Source organism: Schistocerca americana, chromosome 1 (genome assembly GCF_021461395.2).
Source record: "Schistocerca americana isolate TAMUIC-IGC-003095 chromosome 1, iqSchAmer2.1, whole genome shotgun sequence".
In the NCBI taxonomy this organism is placed as follows: domain Eukaryota; kingdom Metazoa; phylum Arthropoda; class Insecta; order Orthoptera; family Acrididae; genus Schistocerca; species Schistocerca americana.
The window spans coordinates 885,186,077-885,202,839 of record NC_060119.1 but is presented as its reverse complement, the minus strand read 5'-3'; the positions used below and the strand labels follow the sequence as shown (position 1 = coordinate 885,202,839).

The 16,763-nt window shown below is 42.5% G+C and overlaps 1 protein-coding gene across 1 annotated transcript in view; it reads left to right on the top strand.

Annotated features, from left to right (window-relative positions):
• Positions 1-16,763, top strand: part of LOC124594905 (probable DNA double-strand break repair Rad50 ATPase) — a 189,625-nt gene that overhangs the window by 105,035 nt on the left and 67,827 nt on the right. Inside the window, exon 6 of the mRNA XM_047133383.1 lies at positions 11,504-11,620. Within this exon, the coding sequence (XP_046989339.1) occupies positions 11,504-11,620 (117 nt within the window). The remainder of the gene's footprint in view (positions 1-11,503; positions 11,621-16,763) is intronic.

Genomic DNA, 16,763 nt, shown 5'->3' with positions numbered 1-16,763 from the left:
ATAGTATTTGAGAGTGTAGCATCATGTTTTAGTACCTGATTAGTGTAATTTCGCTTAGTCTCCTTCCGCCGCCGAGCAGTGTCAGCAGTGTGCAAGTAGCAGCATTACTGCATTTACTAGGCAATCTTGTAGATTAGTTCAGACGTTCTTTGCAAAACAGTTTTTAGCATGGATAGGGACTGCAACTGCTGTGTTCGGATGCAGGCTGAGTTGGCATCCCTTCGCTCCCAGCTTCAGGCAGTGTTGGCTTCGGTCACACAGCTTGAGGCTGTTGCCAATGGGCATCACTGTGGGGGTCCGGATGGGGGTTTGTCGGGGACAGCCAGCTCGTCCCACGCATCCCCTGATCGGACTAAGACTGTGGTTGCCCGGGATACTGCCCGCATTGAGGCTGATCCCTCACCTGTGGTAGAGTGGGAGGTCGTTTCAAGGTGTGGCAGGGGGCGAAAGACATTCCGGAGGGCTGAACGGAAAGCCTCTCCAGTTTGTCTGACGAACCGGTTTCAGGATCTGTCTCAGGCTGATACTGATCTTCGACCTGACATGGCTGCTTGTCCTGTTCCAGAGGTTGCCCCTCAGTCTGCAAGATCCGGGCAGTCGCAGAGGGTGGGCTTACTGGTAGTTGGGACCTCCAACGTCAGGCGTGTAATGGGGCCCCTTAGGGAAATGGCAGCAAGAGAGGGGAAGAAAACCAATGTGCACTCCGTGTGCATACCGGGGGGAGTCATTCCAGATGTGGAAAGGGTCTTTCCGGATGCCATGGAGGGTACAGGGTGCACCCATCTGCAGGTGGTCGCTCATGTTGGCACCAATGATGTGTGTCGCTATGGATCGGAGGAAATCCTCTCTGGCTTCCGGCGGCTATCTGATTTGGTGAAGACTGCCAGTCTCGCTAGTGGGATGAAAGCAGAGCTCACCATCTGCAGCATCGTCGACAGGACTGACTGCAGACCTTTGGTACAGAGCCGAGTGGAGGGTCTGAATCAGAGGCTGAGACGGTTCTGCGACCGTGTGGGCTGCAGATTCCTCGACTTGCGCCATAGGGTGGTGGGGTTTCGGGTTCCGCTGGATAGGTCAGGAGTCCACTACACGCAACAAGCGGCTACACGGGTAGCAGGGGTTGTGTGGCGTGGGCTGGGCGGTTTTTTAGGTTAGATGGCCTTGGGCAAGTACAGAAAGGGCAACAGCCTCAACGGGTGTGGGGCAAAGTCAGGACATGCGGGGACCAAGCAGCAATCGGTATTGTAATTGTAAACTGTCGAAGCTGCGTTGGTAAAGTACCAGAACTTCAAGCGCTGATAGAAAGCACCGAAGCTGAAATCGTTATAGGTACAGAAAGCTGGCTTAAGCCAGAGATAAATTCTGCCGAAATTTTTACAAAGGTACAGACGGTGTTTAGAAAGGATAGATTGCATGCAACCGGTGGTGGAGTGTTCGTCGCTGTTAGTAGTAGTTTATCCTGTAGTGAAGTAGAAGTGGATAGTTCCTGTGAATTATTATGGGTGGAGGTTCCACTAAACAACCGAACTAGGTTAATAATTGGCTCCTTTTACCGACCTCCCGACTCAGCAGCATTAGTGGCAGAACAACTGAGAGAAAATTTGGAATACATTTCACATAAATTTTCTCAGCATGTTATAGTCTTAGGTGGAGATTTCAATTTACCAGATATAGACTGGGACACTCAGATGTTTAGGACGGGTGGTAGGGACAGAGCATCGAGTGACATTATACTGAGTGCACTATCCGAAAATTACCTCGAGCAATTAAACAGAGAACCGACTCGTGGAGATAACATCTTGGACCTACTGATAACAAACAGACCCGAACTTTTCGACTCTGTATGTACAGAACAGGGAATCAGTGATCATATGGCCGTTGCTGCATCCCTGAATATGGAAGTTAATAGGAATATAAAAAAAGGGAGGAAGGTTTATCTGTTTAGCAAGAGTAATAGAAGGCAGATTTCAGACTACCTAACAGATCAAAACGAAAATTTCTGTTCCGACACTGACAATGTTGAGTGTTTATGGAAAAAGTTCAAGGCAATCGTAAAATGCGTTTTAGACAGGTACGTGCCGAGTAAAACTGTGAGGGACGGGAAAAACCCACCGTGGTACAACAACAAAGTTAGGAAACTACTGCGAAAGCAAAGAGAGCTCCACTCCAAGTTTAAACGCAGCCAAAACCTCTCAGACAAACAGAAGCTAAACGATGTCAAAGTTAGCGTAAGGAGGGCTATGCGTGAAGCGTTCATTGAATTCGAAAGTAAAATTCTATGTACCGACTTGACAGAAAATCCTAGGAAGTTCTGGTCTTACGTTAAATCAGTAAGTGGCTCGAAACAGCATATCCAGACACTACGGGATGATGATGCCATTGAAACAGAGGATGACACGCGTAAAGCAGAAATACTAAACACCTTTTTCCAAAGCTGTTTCACAGAGGAAGACCGCACTGCAGTTCCTTCTCTAAATCCTTGCACAAACGAAAAAATGGCTGACATTGAAATAAGTGTCCAAGGAATAGAAAAGCAACTGGAATCACTCAATAGAGGAAAGTCCACTGGACCTGACGGGATACCAATTCGATTCTACACAGAGTACGCGAAAGAACTTGCCCCCCTTCTAACAGCCGTGTACCGCAAGTCTCTAGAGGAACGGAGGGTTCCAAATGATTGGAAAAGAGCACAGATAGTCCCAGTCTTCAAGAAGGGTCGTCAAGCAGATGCGCAAAACTATAGACCTATATCTCTTACGTCGATCTCTTGTAGAATTTTAGAACATGTTTTTTGCTCGCGTATCATGTCATTTCTGGAAACCCAGAATCTACTATGTAGGAATCAACATCGATTCCGGAAACAGCGATCGTGTGAGACCCAACTCGCCTTATTTGTTCATGAGACTCAGAAAATATTAGATACAGGCTCCCAGGTAGATGCTATTTTTCTTGACTTCCGGAAGGCGTTCGATACAGTTCCGCACTGTCGCCTGATAAACAAAGTAAGAGCCTACGGAATATCAGACCAGCTGTGTGGCTGGATTGAAGAGTTTTTAGCAAACAGAACACAGCATGTTGTTATCAGTGGAGAGACGTCTACAGACGTTAAAGTAACCTCTGGCGTGCCACAAGGGAGTGTTATGGGACCATTGCTTTTCACAATATATATAAATGACTTAGTAGATAGTGTCGGAAGTTCCATGCGGCTTTTCGCGGATGATGCTGTAGTATACAGAGAAGTTGCTGCATTAGAAAATTGTAGCGAAATACAGGAAGATCTGCAGCGGATAGGCACTTGGTGCAGGGAGTGGCAACTGACCCTTAACATAGACAAATGTAATGTATTGCGAATACATAGAAAGAAGGATCCTTTATTGTATGATTATATGATAGCGGAACAAACACTGGTAGCAGTTACTTCTGTAAAATATCTGGGAGTATGCGTACGGAACGATTTGAAGTGGAATGATCATATAAAATTAATTGTTGGTAAGGCGGGTACCAGGTTGAGATTCATTGGGAGAGTGCTTAGAAAATGTAGTCCATCAACAAAGGAGGTGGCTTACAAAACACTCGTTCGACCTATACTTGAGTATTGCTCATCAGTGTGGGATCCGTACCAGGTCGGGTTGACGGAGGAGATAGAAAAGATCCAAAGAAGAGCGGCGCGTTTCGTCACCGGGTTATTTGGTAACCGTGATAGCGTTACGGAGATGTTTAATAAACTCAAGTGGCAGACTCTGCAAGAGAGGCGCTCTGCATCGCGGTGTCGCTTGCTGTCCAGGTTTCGAGAGGGTGCATTTCTGGATGAGGTATCGAATATATTGCTTCCCCCTACTTATACCTCCCGAGGAGATCACGAATGTAAAATTAGAGAGATTAGAGCGCGCACGGAGGCTTTCAGACAGTCATTCTTCCCGCGAACCATACGCAACTGGAACAGGAAAGGGAGGTAATGACAGTGGCACGTAAAATGCCCTCCGCCACACACCGTTGGGTGGCTTGCGGAGTATCAATGTAGATGTAGATGTAGATGTAGTGAATTCAACACAGAATGTTGAACCCCCTATTTGCTAATTGCACAAGAAATTAGTCCCAAATATTGCATCAATGCAGAGATTTAGAATCACCATGAAACTGCACTCCAACAGCTGTCCTGGCAATTTCACAGTTCATAATACCTCTCATTTCACACTCTTTGATAGCTTACTAGTGGCACCAATAATTTTTATTCCAGAAACGTGCATCACTACTATACTCTCGGTGTTCTTAATACATTCAAAAACTGCCTGTGAAATGGCATTCAAATCACTACCAAGATCCAGTAAACACTTAACATGTATACCCTGTACACTTGCTGTTATTACAGAGTGGCACACTTCCTTTTTACTTACCATGTGATCTTATTCATACGACAAATCCTCATTAATACTTTCCCTGGAAATACTATCATCCTGCTTACCAAAACAACTATCAGACACGGTCAAATGTCAGATAGCATGGTCCTCTTCCTCCTTACCATTCTCATTAAGCCCTAACTCTTCATTAGGCCTACTACTATCCTCCTCCATTCTTTCTTTACTTAATACATTGCCATTGTTATCAATGATAAATTCAAATACTTTGTCCTCATCACTACTGGATTTGTCATTGCTATCATCATTACAACTACTGTCAGAATCAGACCCATTGTCACTTTCTCTATGCTTTAGATTTTGTACCTCTTCCATCTTTTTCTTCATTTGAGCCAATTTTGAATTTACATTTTTATTTACTTTTACCATTTTTTCCTCTACTACTACTGCACACTTGGTTTCTACCTCCATTTGTAAATCATTTTTAATCTGATCGTTTTGGTTCTCAAGTTTAACCCTTTTTGTATATATATTACACATAATTTGCCTTAATGTCACTTCCAATTTTCCATAATCACTATCAACCTCCAAATCAGCCTTGACTGAGTCATTCTGTTCATTGAAAAACTTAACCTCTAGAGCTTTGTTATCAATCACATCAGTCCCCTGCTGTCTATTCTCCCCCACCACACTGTCTTGTTCATTAAGGCCACTCATTATGTATCACTTAATATAAAATCGCTTTTGCTATGAATTACCTCATTTTTATTCATTCATCCGCTGCTGCTAGAGTTGTCATCTTGATTTGTCCACTGCTAGGCTGCAGCAATTTGTAATTTTCTCAGTGATGTGTACTGTTTATCCCGATCAGCTGTGTCCATCTGTATGCTGATTGGCTGCTCCTGTACTCAGTGGCTGCTCCATAGAACCCACTCGCTGAATGGCTGCTGTCATACTGTGGGTATGAAAGCCATGTGCTGATTGGCTGTTGCACCTACCTGTTTAAAGGCAGCTATATCAACTCTGACATTTTGAAAATAATTGATTTTCACACTCTAATAATATTGTCTGTTCACTGTCTTTGACAAAACTCCGATGCCACATGTACCATATGCGCACTTTGTTAAAATCACTGTAGTGTAAACCATTCTTGAATTTACTGTTCAGTGTTAGTGGGTCCTTGTTTATTGTGTACAGATAAATAATCATCACCTGAAAGGGCCCCAATAGCGACGTTCACCTACTTTATTTCTTCGTTGATAGTCCTCAGTGTTGACGTACTGGAATGTTATACTGCCAGAAAAATGGGGGGGGGGGGGGGGTTGGATATTCAACACTGACTACTGTAAATGATGTAGTTGACAGTTGCATAGTTGTGTTTCACAGTTCTTTACTTTCGGTGTTCACAACCCCCACATATTACGTAGTTATATGGCAAGTTCACTATTGGTAAGTGATTGTTGTTGTTGTGGTCTTCAGTCCTGAGACTGGTTTGATGCAGCTCTCCATGCTACTCTATCCTGTGCAAGCTCCTTCATCTCCCAGTACCTACTGCAACCTACATCCTTCTGAATCTGCTTCGTGTATTCATCTCTTGGTCTCCCTCTACGATTTTTACCCTCCACGGTGCCCTCCAATGCTAAATTTGTGATCCCTTGATGCCTCAAAACATGTCCTACCAACCGATCCCTTCTTCTAGTCAAGTTGTGCCACAAACTTCTCTTCTCCCCAATTCTATTCAATACCTCCTCATTAGTTACGTGATCTGCCCACCTTACCTTCAGCATTCTTCTGTAGCACCACATTTCGAAACCTTCTATTCTCTTCTTGTCTAAACTATTTATCATCCATGTTTCACTTCCATACATGGCTACACTCCATACAAATACTTTCAGAAACGACTTCCTGACGCTTAAATCTATACTCGATGTTAACAAATTTCTCTTCTTCAGAAACGCTTTCCTTCCCATTGCCAGTTTACATTTTATATCCTCTCTACTTCGACCATCAACAGTTATTTTGCTCCCTAAATAGCAAAACTCCTTTACTACTTTAAGTGTCTCATTTCCTAATCTAATTCCCTCAGCATCACCTGATTTAATTTGACTACATTCCATTATCCTTGTTTTGCTTTTGTTGATGTTCATCTTATATCCTCCTTTCAAGACACTGTCCATTCCGTTCAACTGCTCTTCCAAGTCCTTTGCTGTCTCTGACAGAATTACAATGTCATCGGCAAACCTCAAAGTTTTTACTTCTTCTCCATGAATTTTAATACCTACTCCGAATTTTTCTTTTGTTTCCTTTACTGCTTGCTCAATATACAGATTGAATAACATCGGGGAGAGGCTACAACCCTGTCTCACTCCCTTCCCAACCACTGCTTCCCTTTCATGCCCCTCCACTCTTACAACTGTCATCTGGTTTCTGTACAAATTGTAAATAGTCTTTCGCTCCCTGTATTTTACCCCTGCCACCTTCAGAATTTGAAAGAGAGTATTCCAGTCAACATTGTCAAAAGCTTTCTCTAAGTCTACAAATGCTAGAAACATAGGTTTGCCTTTTCTTAATCTTTCTTCTAAGATAAGTCTTAAGGTTAGTATTGCCTCACGTGTTCCAACATTTCTACGGAATCGAAACTGATCTTCCCCGAGGTCCGCTTCCACCAGTTTTTCCATTCGTCTGTAAAGAATTCGCGTTAGTATTTTGCAGCTGTGACTTATTAAACTGATAGTTTGGTAATTTTCATCTCTGTCAACACCTGCTTTCTTTGGGATTGGAATTATTATATTCTTCTTGAAGTCTGAGGGTATTTCGCCTGTCTCATACATCTTCCTCACCAGATGGTAGAGTTTTGTCATGAATGGCTCTCCCAAGGCCATCAGTAGTTCTAATGGAATGTTGTCTACTCCCGGGGCCTTGTTTCGACTCAGGTCTTTCAGTGCTCTGTCAAACTCTTCACGCAGTATCTTATCTCCCATTTCGTCTTCATCTACATCCTCTTCCATTTCCATAATATTGTCCTCAAGTACATTGCCCTTGTATAAACCCTCTATATACTCCTTCCACCTTTCTGCCTTCCCTTCTTTGCTTAGAACTGGGTTGCCATCTGAGCTCTCGATATTCATACAAGTGGTTCTCTTCTCTCCAAAAGTCTCTTTAATTTTCCTGTAGGCAGTATCTATCTTACCCCTAGTGAGACAAGCCTCTACATCCTTACATTAGTCCTCTAGCCTTCCCTGCTTAGCCATTTTGCACTTCCTGTCGATATCATTTTTGAGACGTTTGTATTCCTTTTTGCCTGCCTCATTTACTGCATTTTTATATTCTCTCCTTTCATCAATTAAATTCAATATTTCTTCTGTTACCCAAGGATTTCTATTAGCCCTCGTCTTTTTACCTACTTGATCGTCTGCTGCCTTCACTACTTCATCCCTCAGAGCTGCCCATTCTTCTTCTACTGTATTTCTTTCCCCCATTCCTGTCAATTGTTCCATTATGCTCTCCCTGAAACTCTCTACAACCTCTGGTTCTTTCAGTTTATCCAGGTCCCATCGCCTTAAATTCCCACCTTTTTGCAGTTTCTTCAGTTTCAATCTGCAGTTCATAACCAATAGATTGTGGTCAGAATCCACATCTGCCCCTGGAAATGTCTTACAGTTTAAAACCTGGTTCCTAAATCTCTGTCTTACCAATATATAATCTATCTGATACCTTTTAGTATCTCCAGGATTCTTCCAGGTATACAACCTTCTTTTATGATTCTTGAACCAAGTGTTAGCTATGATTAAGTTACGCTCTGTGCAAAATTCTACAAGGCGGCTTCCTCTTTCATTTCTTCCCCCCAATCCATATTCACCTACTATGTTTCCTTCTCTCCCTTTTCCTACTGACGAATTCCAGTCACTCATGACTATTAAATTTTCGTCTCCCTTCACTACCTGAATAATTTCTTTTATCTCATCATACATTTCATCTATTTCTTCATCATCTGCAGAACTAGTTGGCATATAAACTTGTACTACTGTAGTAGGCATGGGCTTTGTGTCTATCTTGGCCACAATAATGCGTTCACTATGCTGTTTGTAGTAGCTAACCCGCACTCCTATTTTTTTATTCATTATTAAACCTACTCCTGCATTACCCCTATTTGATTTTGTATTTATAACCCTGTAATCACCTGACCAAAAGTCTTGTTCCTCCTGCCACCGAACTTCACTAATTCCCACTATATCTAACTTTAACCAATCCATTTCCCTTTTTAAATTTTCTAACCTACCTGCCCAATTAAGGGATCTGACATTCCATGCTCCGATCCGTAGAACGCCAGTTTTCTTTCTCCTGGTAACGACGTCCTCTTGAGTAGTCCCCGCCCGGAGATCCAAATGGGGGCCTATTTTACCTCCGGAATATTTTACCCAAAAGGACGCCATCATCATTTAACCATACAGTAAAGCTGCATGTCCTCGGGAAAAATTACGACTGTAGTTTCCCCTTGCTTTCAGCCGTTCACAGTACCAGAACAGCAAGGCCGTTTTGGTTATTGTTACAAGGTCAATCATCCAGAATGTTGTCCCTGCAACTACTGAAAAGGCTGCTGCCCCTCTTCAGGAACCACATGTTTGTCTGGCCTCTCAACAGATACCCCTCCGTTGTGGTTGCACCTACGGTACGGCCATCTGTATTGCTGAGGCATGCAAGCCTCCCCACCAACAGCAAGGTCCATGGTTCATGGGGGGTAAGTGATAGGCCTCATTAATAGCTTGCAGACAAACATCAGCATACTGCTACAATAGTTTGCTATTGTACATCTATGAGCAATACCCTAACCACACAGTTCACAGTTCTTGTGGAACAATCAGGTATGTGTGACACTATTTCTCAAATAAATTGAACAGACACTGTCATTGTTTTAACTCATGGCCTATTTGTGTTACATTTATTTCACTACATTATTATTACTTTAACTGATACAGACTTCCCATCAGAAAATTGGCCATGGACTGACTGTCTTGGAACCAAAATTTGGCTCCTTATACATTCTCACAATAATAGGAGCTGAAACCGTACATTGTCCAATATTTAATTTACAGTAATTACAAGTAAAACACAACTCATTCAATTAATGGAATATTTGAAAAAATTCCCCCTTTTTAATAGTTTGTTCTACCACATAAGGTAGGCTAAATTATTTGTTTAAATAATGAAATTAACAGATATAGTTATATAAACAATACTTTTGACAAACATGGTAATTATTTCGGAATTAATCAAGGGCTAGCTCTGCTAACATGTTTTTGAATAGAGCCAAATGAATACTTGATGAATACTAGTAGTCCATCGTCCAAATGCTTATAACTATCACAAAATTTATATTTTTTATAAGTCAACAATAGAATTTAAGTCATGAAACAATAACTGATTTTACCCTATAGCAAAAGATTAGAACAAGGAATAATCAAAATAAATTAGGAAATCGTTTATATGCACAAAAATAAGCACAAAATTAGACCTGATGGTATATTTTTTACAACTGAGGGCCATCCTTTCTCTTTTATAAAAATACAGATCACACTCATGTATGTTAATCATAATTAGTCAAAAATGAAAAAAAAAAAAAAAAATGTGGTTAAGGAGCAGATGGCAAAACAAGAGAGGAACTAAAGAGAACCCAGTTTGCTTCATCACAAGTTCTGTAATGACTGAAAATTGGAGACGTGTTCATAGGACTTTTTCAGTTTATTTTCACATTTAGAATCACCTTACAAATTATGTGATGTTCCTCCTGAATCACCATGCATATATTTTTTTTCATATGTGCATTTACATTACCATCTGATGAGCTGTGATACCTAACAAGAATTTGTTTTTGTTAGTCAGATTTTTGCTAGTGAAATCTCTATCTTGTTAGTTTTTTTCTAGTGAAATCTCTATCTTGTTCTGAATAATACCTACATTGACACATTTTGATAATTCCACTTCCTCTCTTACAAAACTTACTATCCCAACATTCAACCACTGCTTCAATGTATCCAGTACAAACAAAACTATTAACTTGACATTTTGACACCAATTGTCACTATCACCTCATTAATGTATACAATATTACTTGTACAAGTATTTTTAATTTATAATTTTGGTTACAGTATGACACACCAACAAAGTCAACAGTTTATCTCTACCCGTATTTTGCAAGGAACCATATATTTTATATTCTTCCTTTTTAGTATTAAGTGTAAGGACTGGTCATTGTTGGTTCTCAGTCCCTCAAAAATTGCTGACCTCTTTATGATTATTTTGTCCACCCACACTGATTGCTGTATGCTTTCTGTTGATATTTTGAGCTATTGTACCTCAGTCTATTTTTCTCATTGTTGTCGTACAAAGTGGTTATTTGTGTGAAGCACTGAGAACACCTTTACTCAAATCTTGTACTTATCCATAAGTAGACCAATCAAGTTAGCGGCACAACATCTGCCATTTCAAGCAGAAACAAAAAATTCTTTAATATTATGTTTCAGTTCCTGTACTGCTCAAACTATGTCTTGCATCTGTACACTGTGTCCTTGTAGCTTGCATTTCCTTAATGACTATATTGTTTCTTTGCATTATATTTACTGTTATATGCTGCAGTGTGAAGTTCTTGCTGCGTAGAAAGTCATAATTTATTTTAGATGCCACAGCGATGTCGTTTAGAACACTGCTCTCTCACAATAATTTCTTTCCAGATAGTCAGTAATATGGATACCAACTTTGTTTGAAACTTAGCCACAAAAGTATCCAGCATACTGAGATAAAATCATGTGGTTTTCATCTGTTCATTCTCTGTGGATTATGGAAGAGAATCACGACATCTTTGAAGGTTCTCCTAACTATGTAACATAATGGTGAATTAAGGACTCAGTGTATCTTACACTATTAATAAATTTATATGTAAACATATCCATACAATATAAAATTTGGAAGAATATTCCTATTTACCTGATTATCACGCCAATGCTCTTTTCAACTACATTTTGTAGCTACATAAAAGGATCTGATTTTCATGTATTTTAATTGAAAGCAATTATACATTCATAAGGAACAAAGTTATGTTTAAATTCACATCTATGGCCTTATACTTAATTTTATGACAATTGGGTTTCCAGGAGCTACAATCTCTGAGAGCAGAACTGGATACAGCTAAACAACAAGCAGGTGCAGAGGATCAAAATTTACAGGCTGAAATCCAAAAACTGAAGGAAGAAAATGAAAGACTCAATAATGTAAGTTTTCTCCATTACAAATTTTTGTAGAGAATGAGATATTAAAACTAACATTATCTTATTAGCTCACTAGGAAATGACAGGGCCTTGCCACAATGGTACTACCTGATCATCAAAGTTAAGTGTTGTTTGCTTCTCTAGTGCTTGGATGGGTGCCTGTTCTGGAACTTCCAACCGCTGTTGAAAAGTGAGGTGCACTCAGCCCTTGTGAGGTGAACTGAGGAGCTACTTGACTGAGAAGTACTAGTGATGAAACTTGACAATGGCTGAGAGAGTCATGTGCTTACCACATGCCCCATTATACCCACTTCCAGTAATGACTTTAGTTCAAGATGACATGGTCACAAATGGGATTTGTTTCTATTTTGATTCTGATACTGAGAAATATAATTCCATGTTTTTTGGGTGAATGTTTTAAAGGAATAGAGCTGCTGAGTAACTGTGTAGACTGCTGCAAGACTCAGTGAATAAACAAAAAGCTGCTGGGGTCTTGCATACAGTCAGTAAAGTATGATCCAGTGAGTGGCTCTTTGTTTGTAAATGAAATGTGTTTGCTCTGAACATCTTTTGGAAAGTTAATGTTGCTCATATGTGTACAAACTGGTTCTGTGAAGCATCAAATGTGGGCCTCCAATGTACAGTATGGATTTATGGGTTTTAGTGTTCTAGGACAGCAGAATCCAATGACGCACACTATATGACATGTAATAAATACTATTTTATTACTCAGAAGCACACATATACAGTTAGATACATTATTGGTCTCTCTCCACGTGTGTAAACTTTCACATGTGGCCACAGACTGCCGCAAAGAACCTTGCTAAAGAAAGATATTACACACGGTTTGGTCGATAGTCACCACATTAGCCCCCTCTCCAAAAAATCACTCCTGGCACAAAGAGTATGGGGCACAAAACATAAATATTGGGGCATACATGTAAAAGAAACACCCAGGGGAGAGGGAGAGGGTGTTTAAACCGAAACCATACCTTACTTTACATTACATTAGTAATTGAAGTCTTCAAGCCAGTGAGGGGGGCGGATGGTCCTGCCTGACCAGGTGAATCCTCGTACAGCAGTCGAGGGACCCGGGAAGGGGACTGTGGGTTGTGAGGAGCTGGGGTAGCAGACCTAAATGCCTGTTGCAGTACATAGTACTTTTACCATGGATGGGTCAGTACCAGCAGGCAAGGGGACAGACTGGAGAAGGTTAATGTGGGTTAAGTTGTCATTCATAGAAGATACACACATTATCTGGCTGCATCACAAAAAACACTTCAGAGCCACAAATAAAATCTGTGTTGCCATTCACTACCACTCCCGTGTACGGGTTGACAGCATCTCCCCACGAGTCGTCAGGGGCAACATCACCTGTTCCAAGGCTGGCCCCTGATACATCACTGAATCCTAACAGGGGAGAGGCAGGGGGCTGCCTGTAGGAGGGGGAGTCATCACACACATCACTCTGTATGGGAATGTCACACGCACCTGCAGCACTGTCTCACGATTTGGAGTGGGTAACGTCACAAGTGTGGGAACAGCGTTACTCATCCGCAGACAGTCGGTAGATGCCTCATGTGAGGCAGGTGTAGCAGGGAGTCAGGGCTGACTGGGTGGGATATCAGGTAGTTCTCCCAGAGACCATGCTGGTTTGAGGCAGCAGACAGATACCGTTTGAGGTGTGCCATTAATGAGCACTTCAAACGTATTGTTACGGCCCGATATGACTCTGTGTGGGCCTGAGTATGGAGGTCTGAGTGCCGGTCTGACAGTGTCATCATGCACCATGATGTGAGTGCATTATGCCAAGTCCTTATGCAGAAATATGGGAGGGCAGTCCAGGTGGAGGCACACAAATGTTAGCGATTAACTCCTTAACGTGCCCGACGAATGTCAAGTCGCATGTTTGATCTGGATGGAGTGAAGGCTTGACTACCTCTGCTGGGAGTGTGAGGGGTTCTCCATACAGTACTTATGCAAGGGATGTGCCAAGGTCCTCTTTGTATGTGGCCCAAATGCCTAACATTACCCATGGTAAGGCGTTGGCCCACTCACCTCTGTGGCACATCAGGGAAGTTTTAAGCGTTCGGTGCCAGCATTTGGCAAGCCCATTGCTCTAGGGGTGGTATGCAGTACTCCTAAATCGTTTCACCCCGCACAGTCACAAAGCTGTAGGAAGAGGGTGGACTCAAACTGGCAGCCCTGATCAGTGATGATAGAAACCGGGCAGCCGAGGCATGAGATCCACATTAATAAAAAGGCCCGGGCCACTGCGTTGGCTGTGATACTAGTGAGGGGAATTACCTCTACCCAGCGGGTAAAACTGTCAATGGTGGACAGTTTATAACAGAAGGGACCCAAGGGGGTAAGGGCCTGACAATATCGATGTGTATGTGATGGAATCTTCTTTTTGCCACATCGAACTTAGCCATTTGGGGCTGTGCATGATGTCCTACTTTTGCACACGACATTGTTTTATCACGCCGGGCCAAATGAAATGTTCACATACCATACATGTGGTGGTGCGAATACCAGGGTGTGCCAAGTCATGAATACTATTAAAAATGTCCTGGCGGAGAGGTGCATAAACCATTGGACGTATGTGTCCTGTTGAAATGTCACACCAGATGGGTGGTGAAAACCCAGGAAGTGTCTGTAACTCGAGTTTGAGTCCTGTTTTAACATCAGAGCACAATGCAGTGCGTTCAGTATCCTCTGTCTTCAATTTAGGGAGTTCACTGAGGTCCAATTGTGAAGATAAAACCAACACATGAGATAGAAAATTGGTAACGACATTGTCTGCCCCTCTGATGTAACGTATGTCATTCATAAACTGACATATGAGGTCCATATGATGAAAACATCTTGGGGGTGAGTCCTTGCCTAGGTTACGGAAAGTATATACCAATGGCTCATGGTTGGTAAATACCATGAGATGGCGACCTTTGATATCGTCCTGGAAATATTTGATCGCGGGCCACTGTGTCAGCTGTGATACTAGTAAGAGGAATTACCTCTACCCAGCAGGTAAAACTGTCAATGGCAGACAGAAGAGGCCTGAGGGGGGGTAAGGGCCCAACAGTATCGATGTGTATGTGCTGGAATCTTCTTTTTGCCACATCGAACATACCCATGGGGTGCTGTGCATCACATCCTACTTTTGCATGCTGACAAGCCACACACGCTCATGCCCAACTGCGACACTGTTTTATCACGCTGAGCCAAATGAAACGTTCACATACCAGACATGTGGTGGCGTGAATGCGCAAACAGTTTCCAGTCGAAGGTCGACCATTTATGTTGGGAAGCGGACAGTTTGTGGGAAAAAAATTTGAGTGGCTGTACAACAGAACCCACGGATTGATGAAGTACCACCCCCACTGCTGTATCACTCACATCTGTAGTAAGCAAGATGGAAGCATCATGAATGGGATGAGTGTGTGTAACGGCTTTCTGTAAGGCTGACTTTAGGTTATCGAATGCGCAACTCATATCTGGAGTCCACATGACCGCCCGAGTCCCTAGAGTGTTTTTTCCTGCGAGAGCATCCGTCACTGGGGCTTGTATGTCAGTGGCAGGGGGGGATGTGTTTGCAGTAGTAATTTACAGTCAAGGAAGCGGCAGAGGCCCTGAAAATCTTTAGGCAAAGGCACCGTACTAATGGCCTCAACCCATTCGGGTAGGGGGCAGATGCCGTCCGCAGAAACCCCATGGCCCAGAAATGTGACACTAGTGTGGCGGAGTTGTGACTTAGCATCATTCACTGTGACACCATTTGCTTTTAATAGTTGGAACACTGTATTTAAATGGAGTTCATGTTCCTCAAGGGATGAAGAAAAAATTGGCAAGTCGTCCAGGTAGGCATATGCAAAGTCCAGTTTTCTGACCAATGAGTTGATGAACCATAGCTACATCCGTGCAGCATTTTTAAGGCTGAATGGCATAAACAAATACTTGAACAACAAACGGGGTGATGATAGCGGTTTTTTCAACATCCTCCGGTGCCATTGGCAGTTGCTGATATGCATTGTGACAGTTTATTAAAATGAAAATTCATGCCCCGTGCAGTTGGGAAACAAAGTCTTGAATATTTGGGATGGGATAATTATCTAGAATTGTTCTGGTGCTAAGTGCCTGATAATCACCGCAGAGGCAGAAAGTGTCATCTTTCTTGGGCACCAAATGAATGGGTGACAACCAACTACTAGAAGAAGGGAAAATACTCTTATGATCTAAAAGTTCCTGAATAATAGCCTGGGGGAGGTATGCGGGGTGGGCAGAATATTGTATACCTGGTCAGTGATCTTCAGATTGGCTTCTAGTGGGGCTGAAGTCACATGGAGAAGTTGAATTTGAACTTCTGGAGGAAGTTTGAGCAACCAGATGCATCAAAGTGTAACATCTGGCATGTGACGTGCGTCTCTCACAGTGTGGAGATGACGCCAGAGCTGCAACGGGGATCTGGAATCCAGCAACTTGTGACTGATGAGGCAGATAGCTTCCTCTGTCAATGTGGATAGTTGCTCAATGATGGTATATCAGGCGAATGCATATTTGTCCATAGAGGGAGGCAGAGCCACAATATCGTAGATCAGGTCCAGTTCATCATGGAGGTGACACAGTAGGCAAGGGTTGCATCATCAGAAAAGAGGGAAGGAGAGGGAAAGACGAAAGGATGTGGGTTTTAAGGGAGAAGGTAAGGAGTCATTCCAATACCGGGAGTGGAAAGACTTAGCTTAGAGGGAAAAAAGGACAGGTATACACTCGCACACACACTCATACCCATCCGCACACGTACAAGCACAAGAACACAAGCAGACAAGTGACAAGTGGCAAATGTGGTGCACCAAGGCTGGAGTAGGGTGTCAACAGTTTGGACAATTTATTTAAGTGGTGTCTGGGACTCTCCCCCAGGTGCTGGAAAAAAAAGGTTTCTGTTTCAGAGATGTTGTTTTTGTAGTGAGGTTTTCACGGTAACTTATATTGCAGAGGGGAGCTGTGCCATGGATAGGTCTTTTGCAGTACAAGGTTTGTGAAGGATAGGGACTGGTGCAATCTGAAAAGCTGAAGGTGCTTGTGAATATAGGTTTGGGACACAAAGCAGGGGATTTTTATGGTTGGACCATTGGGGGGGGGGGGGGGG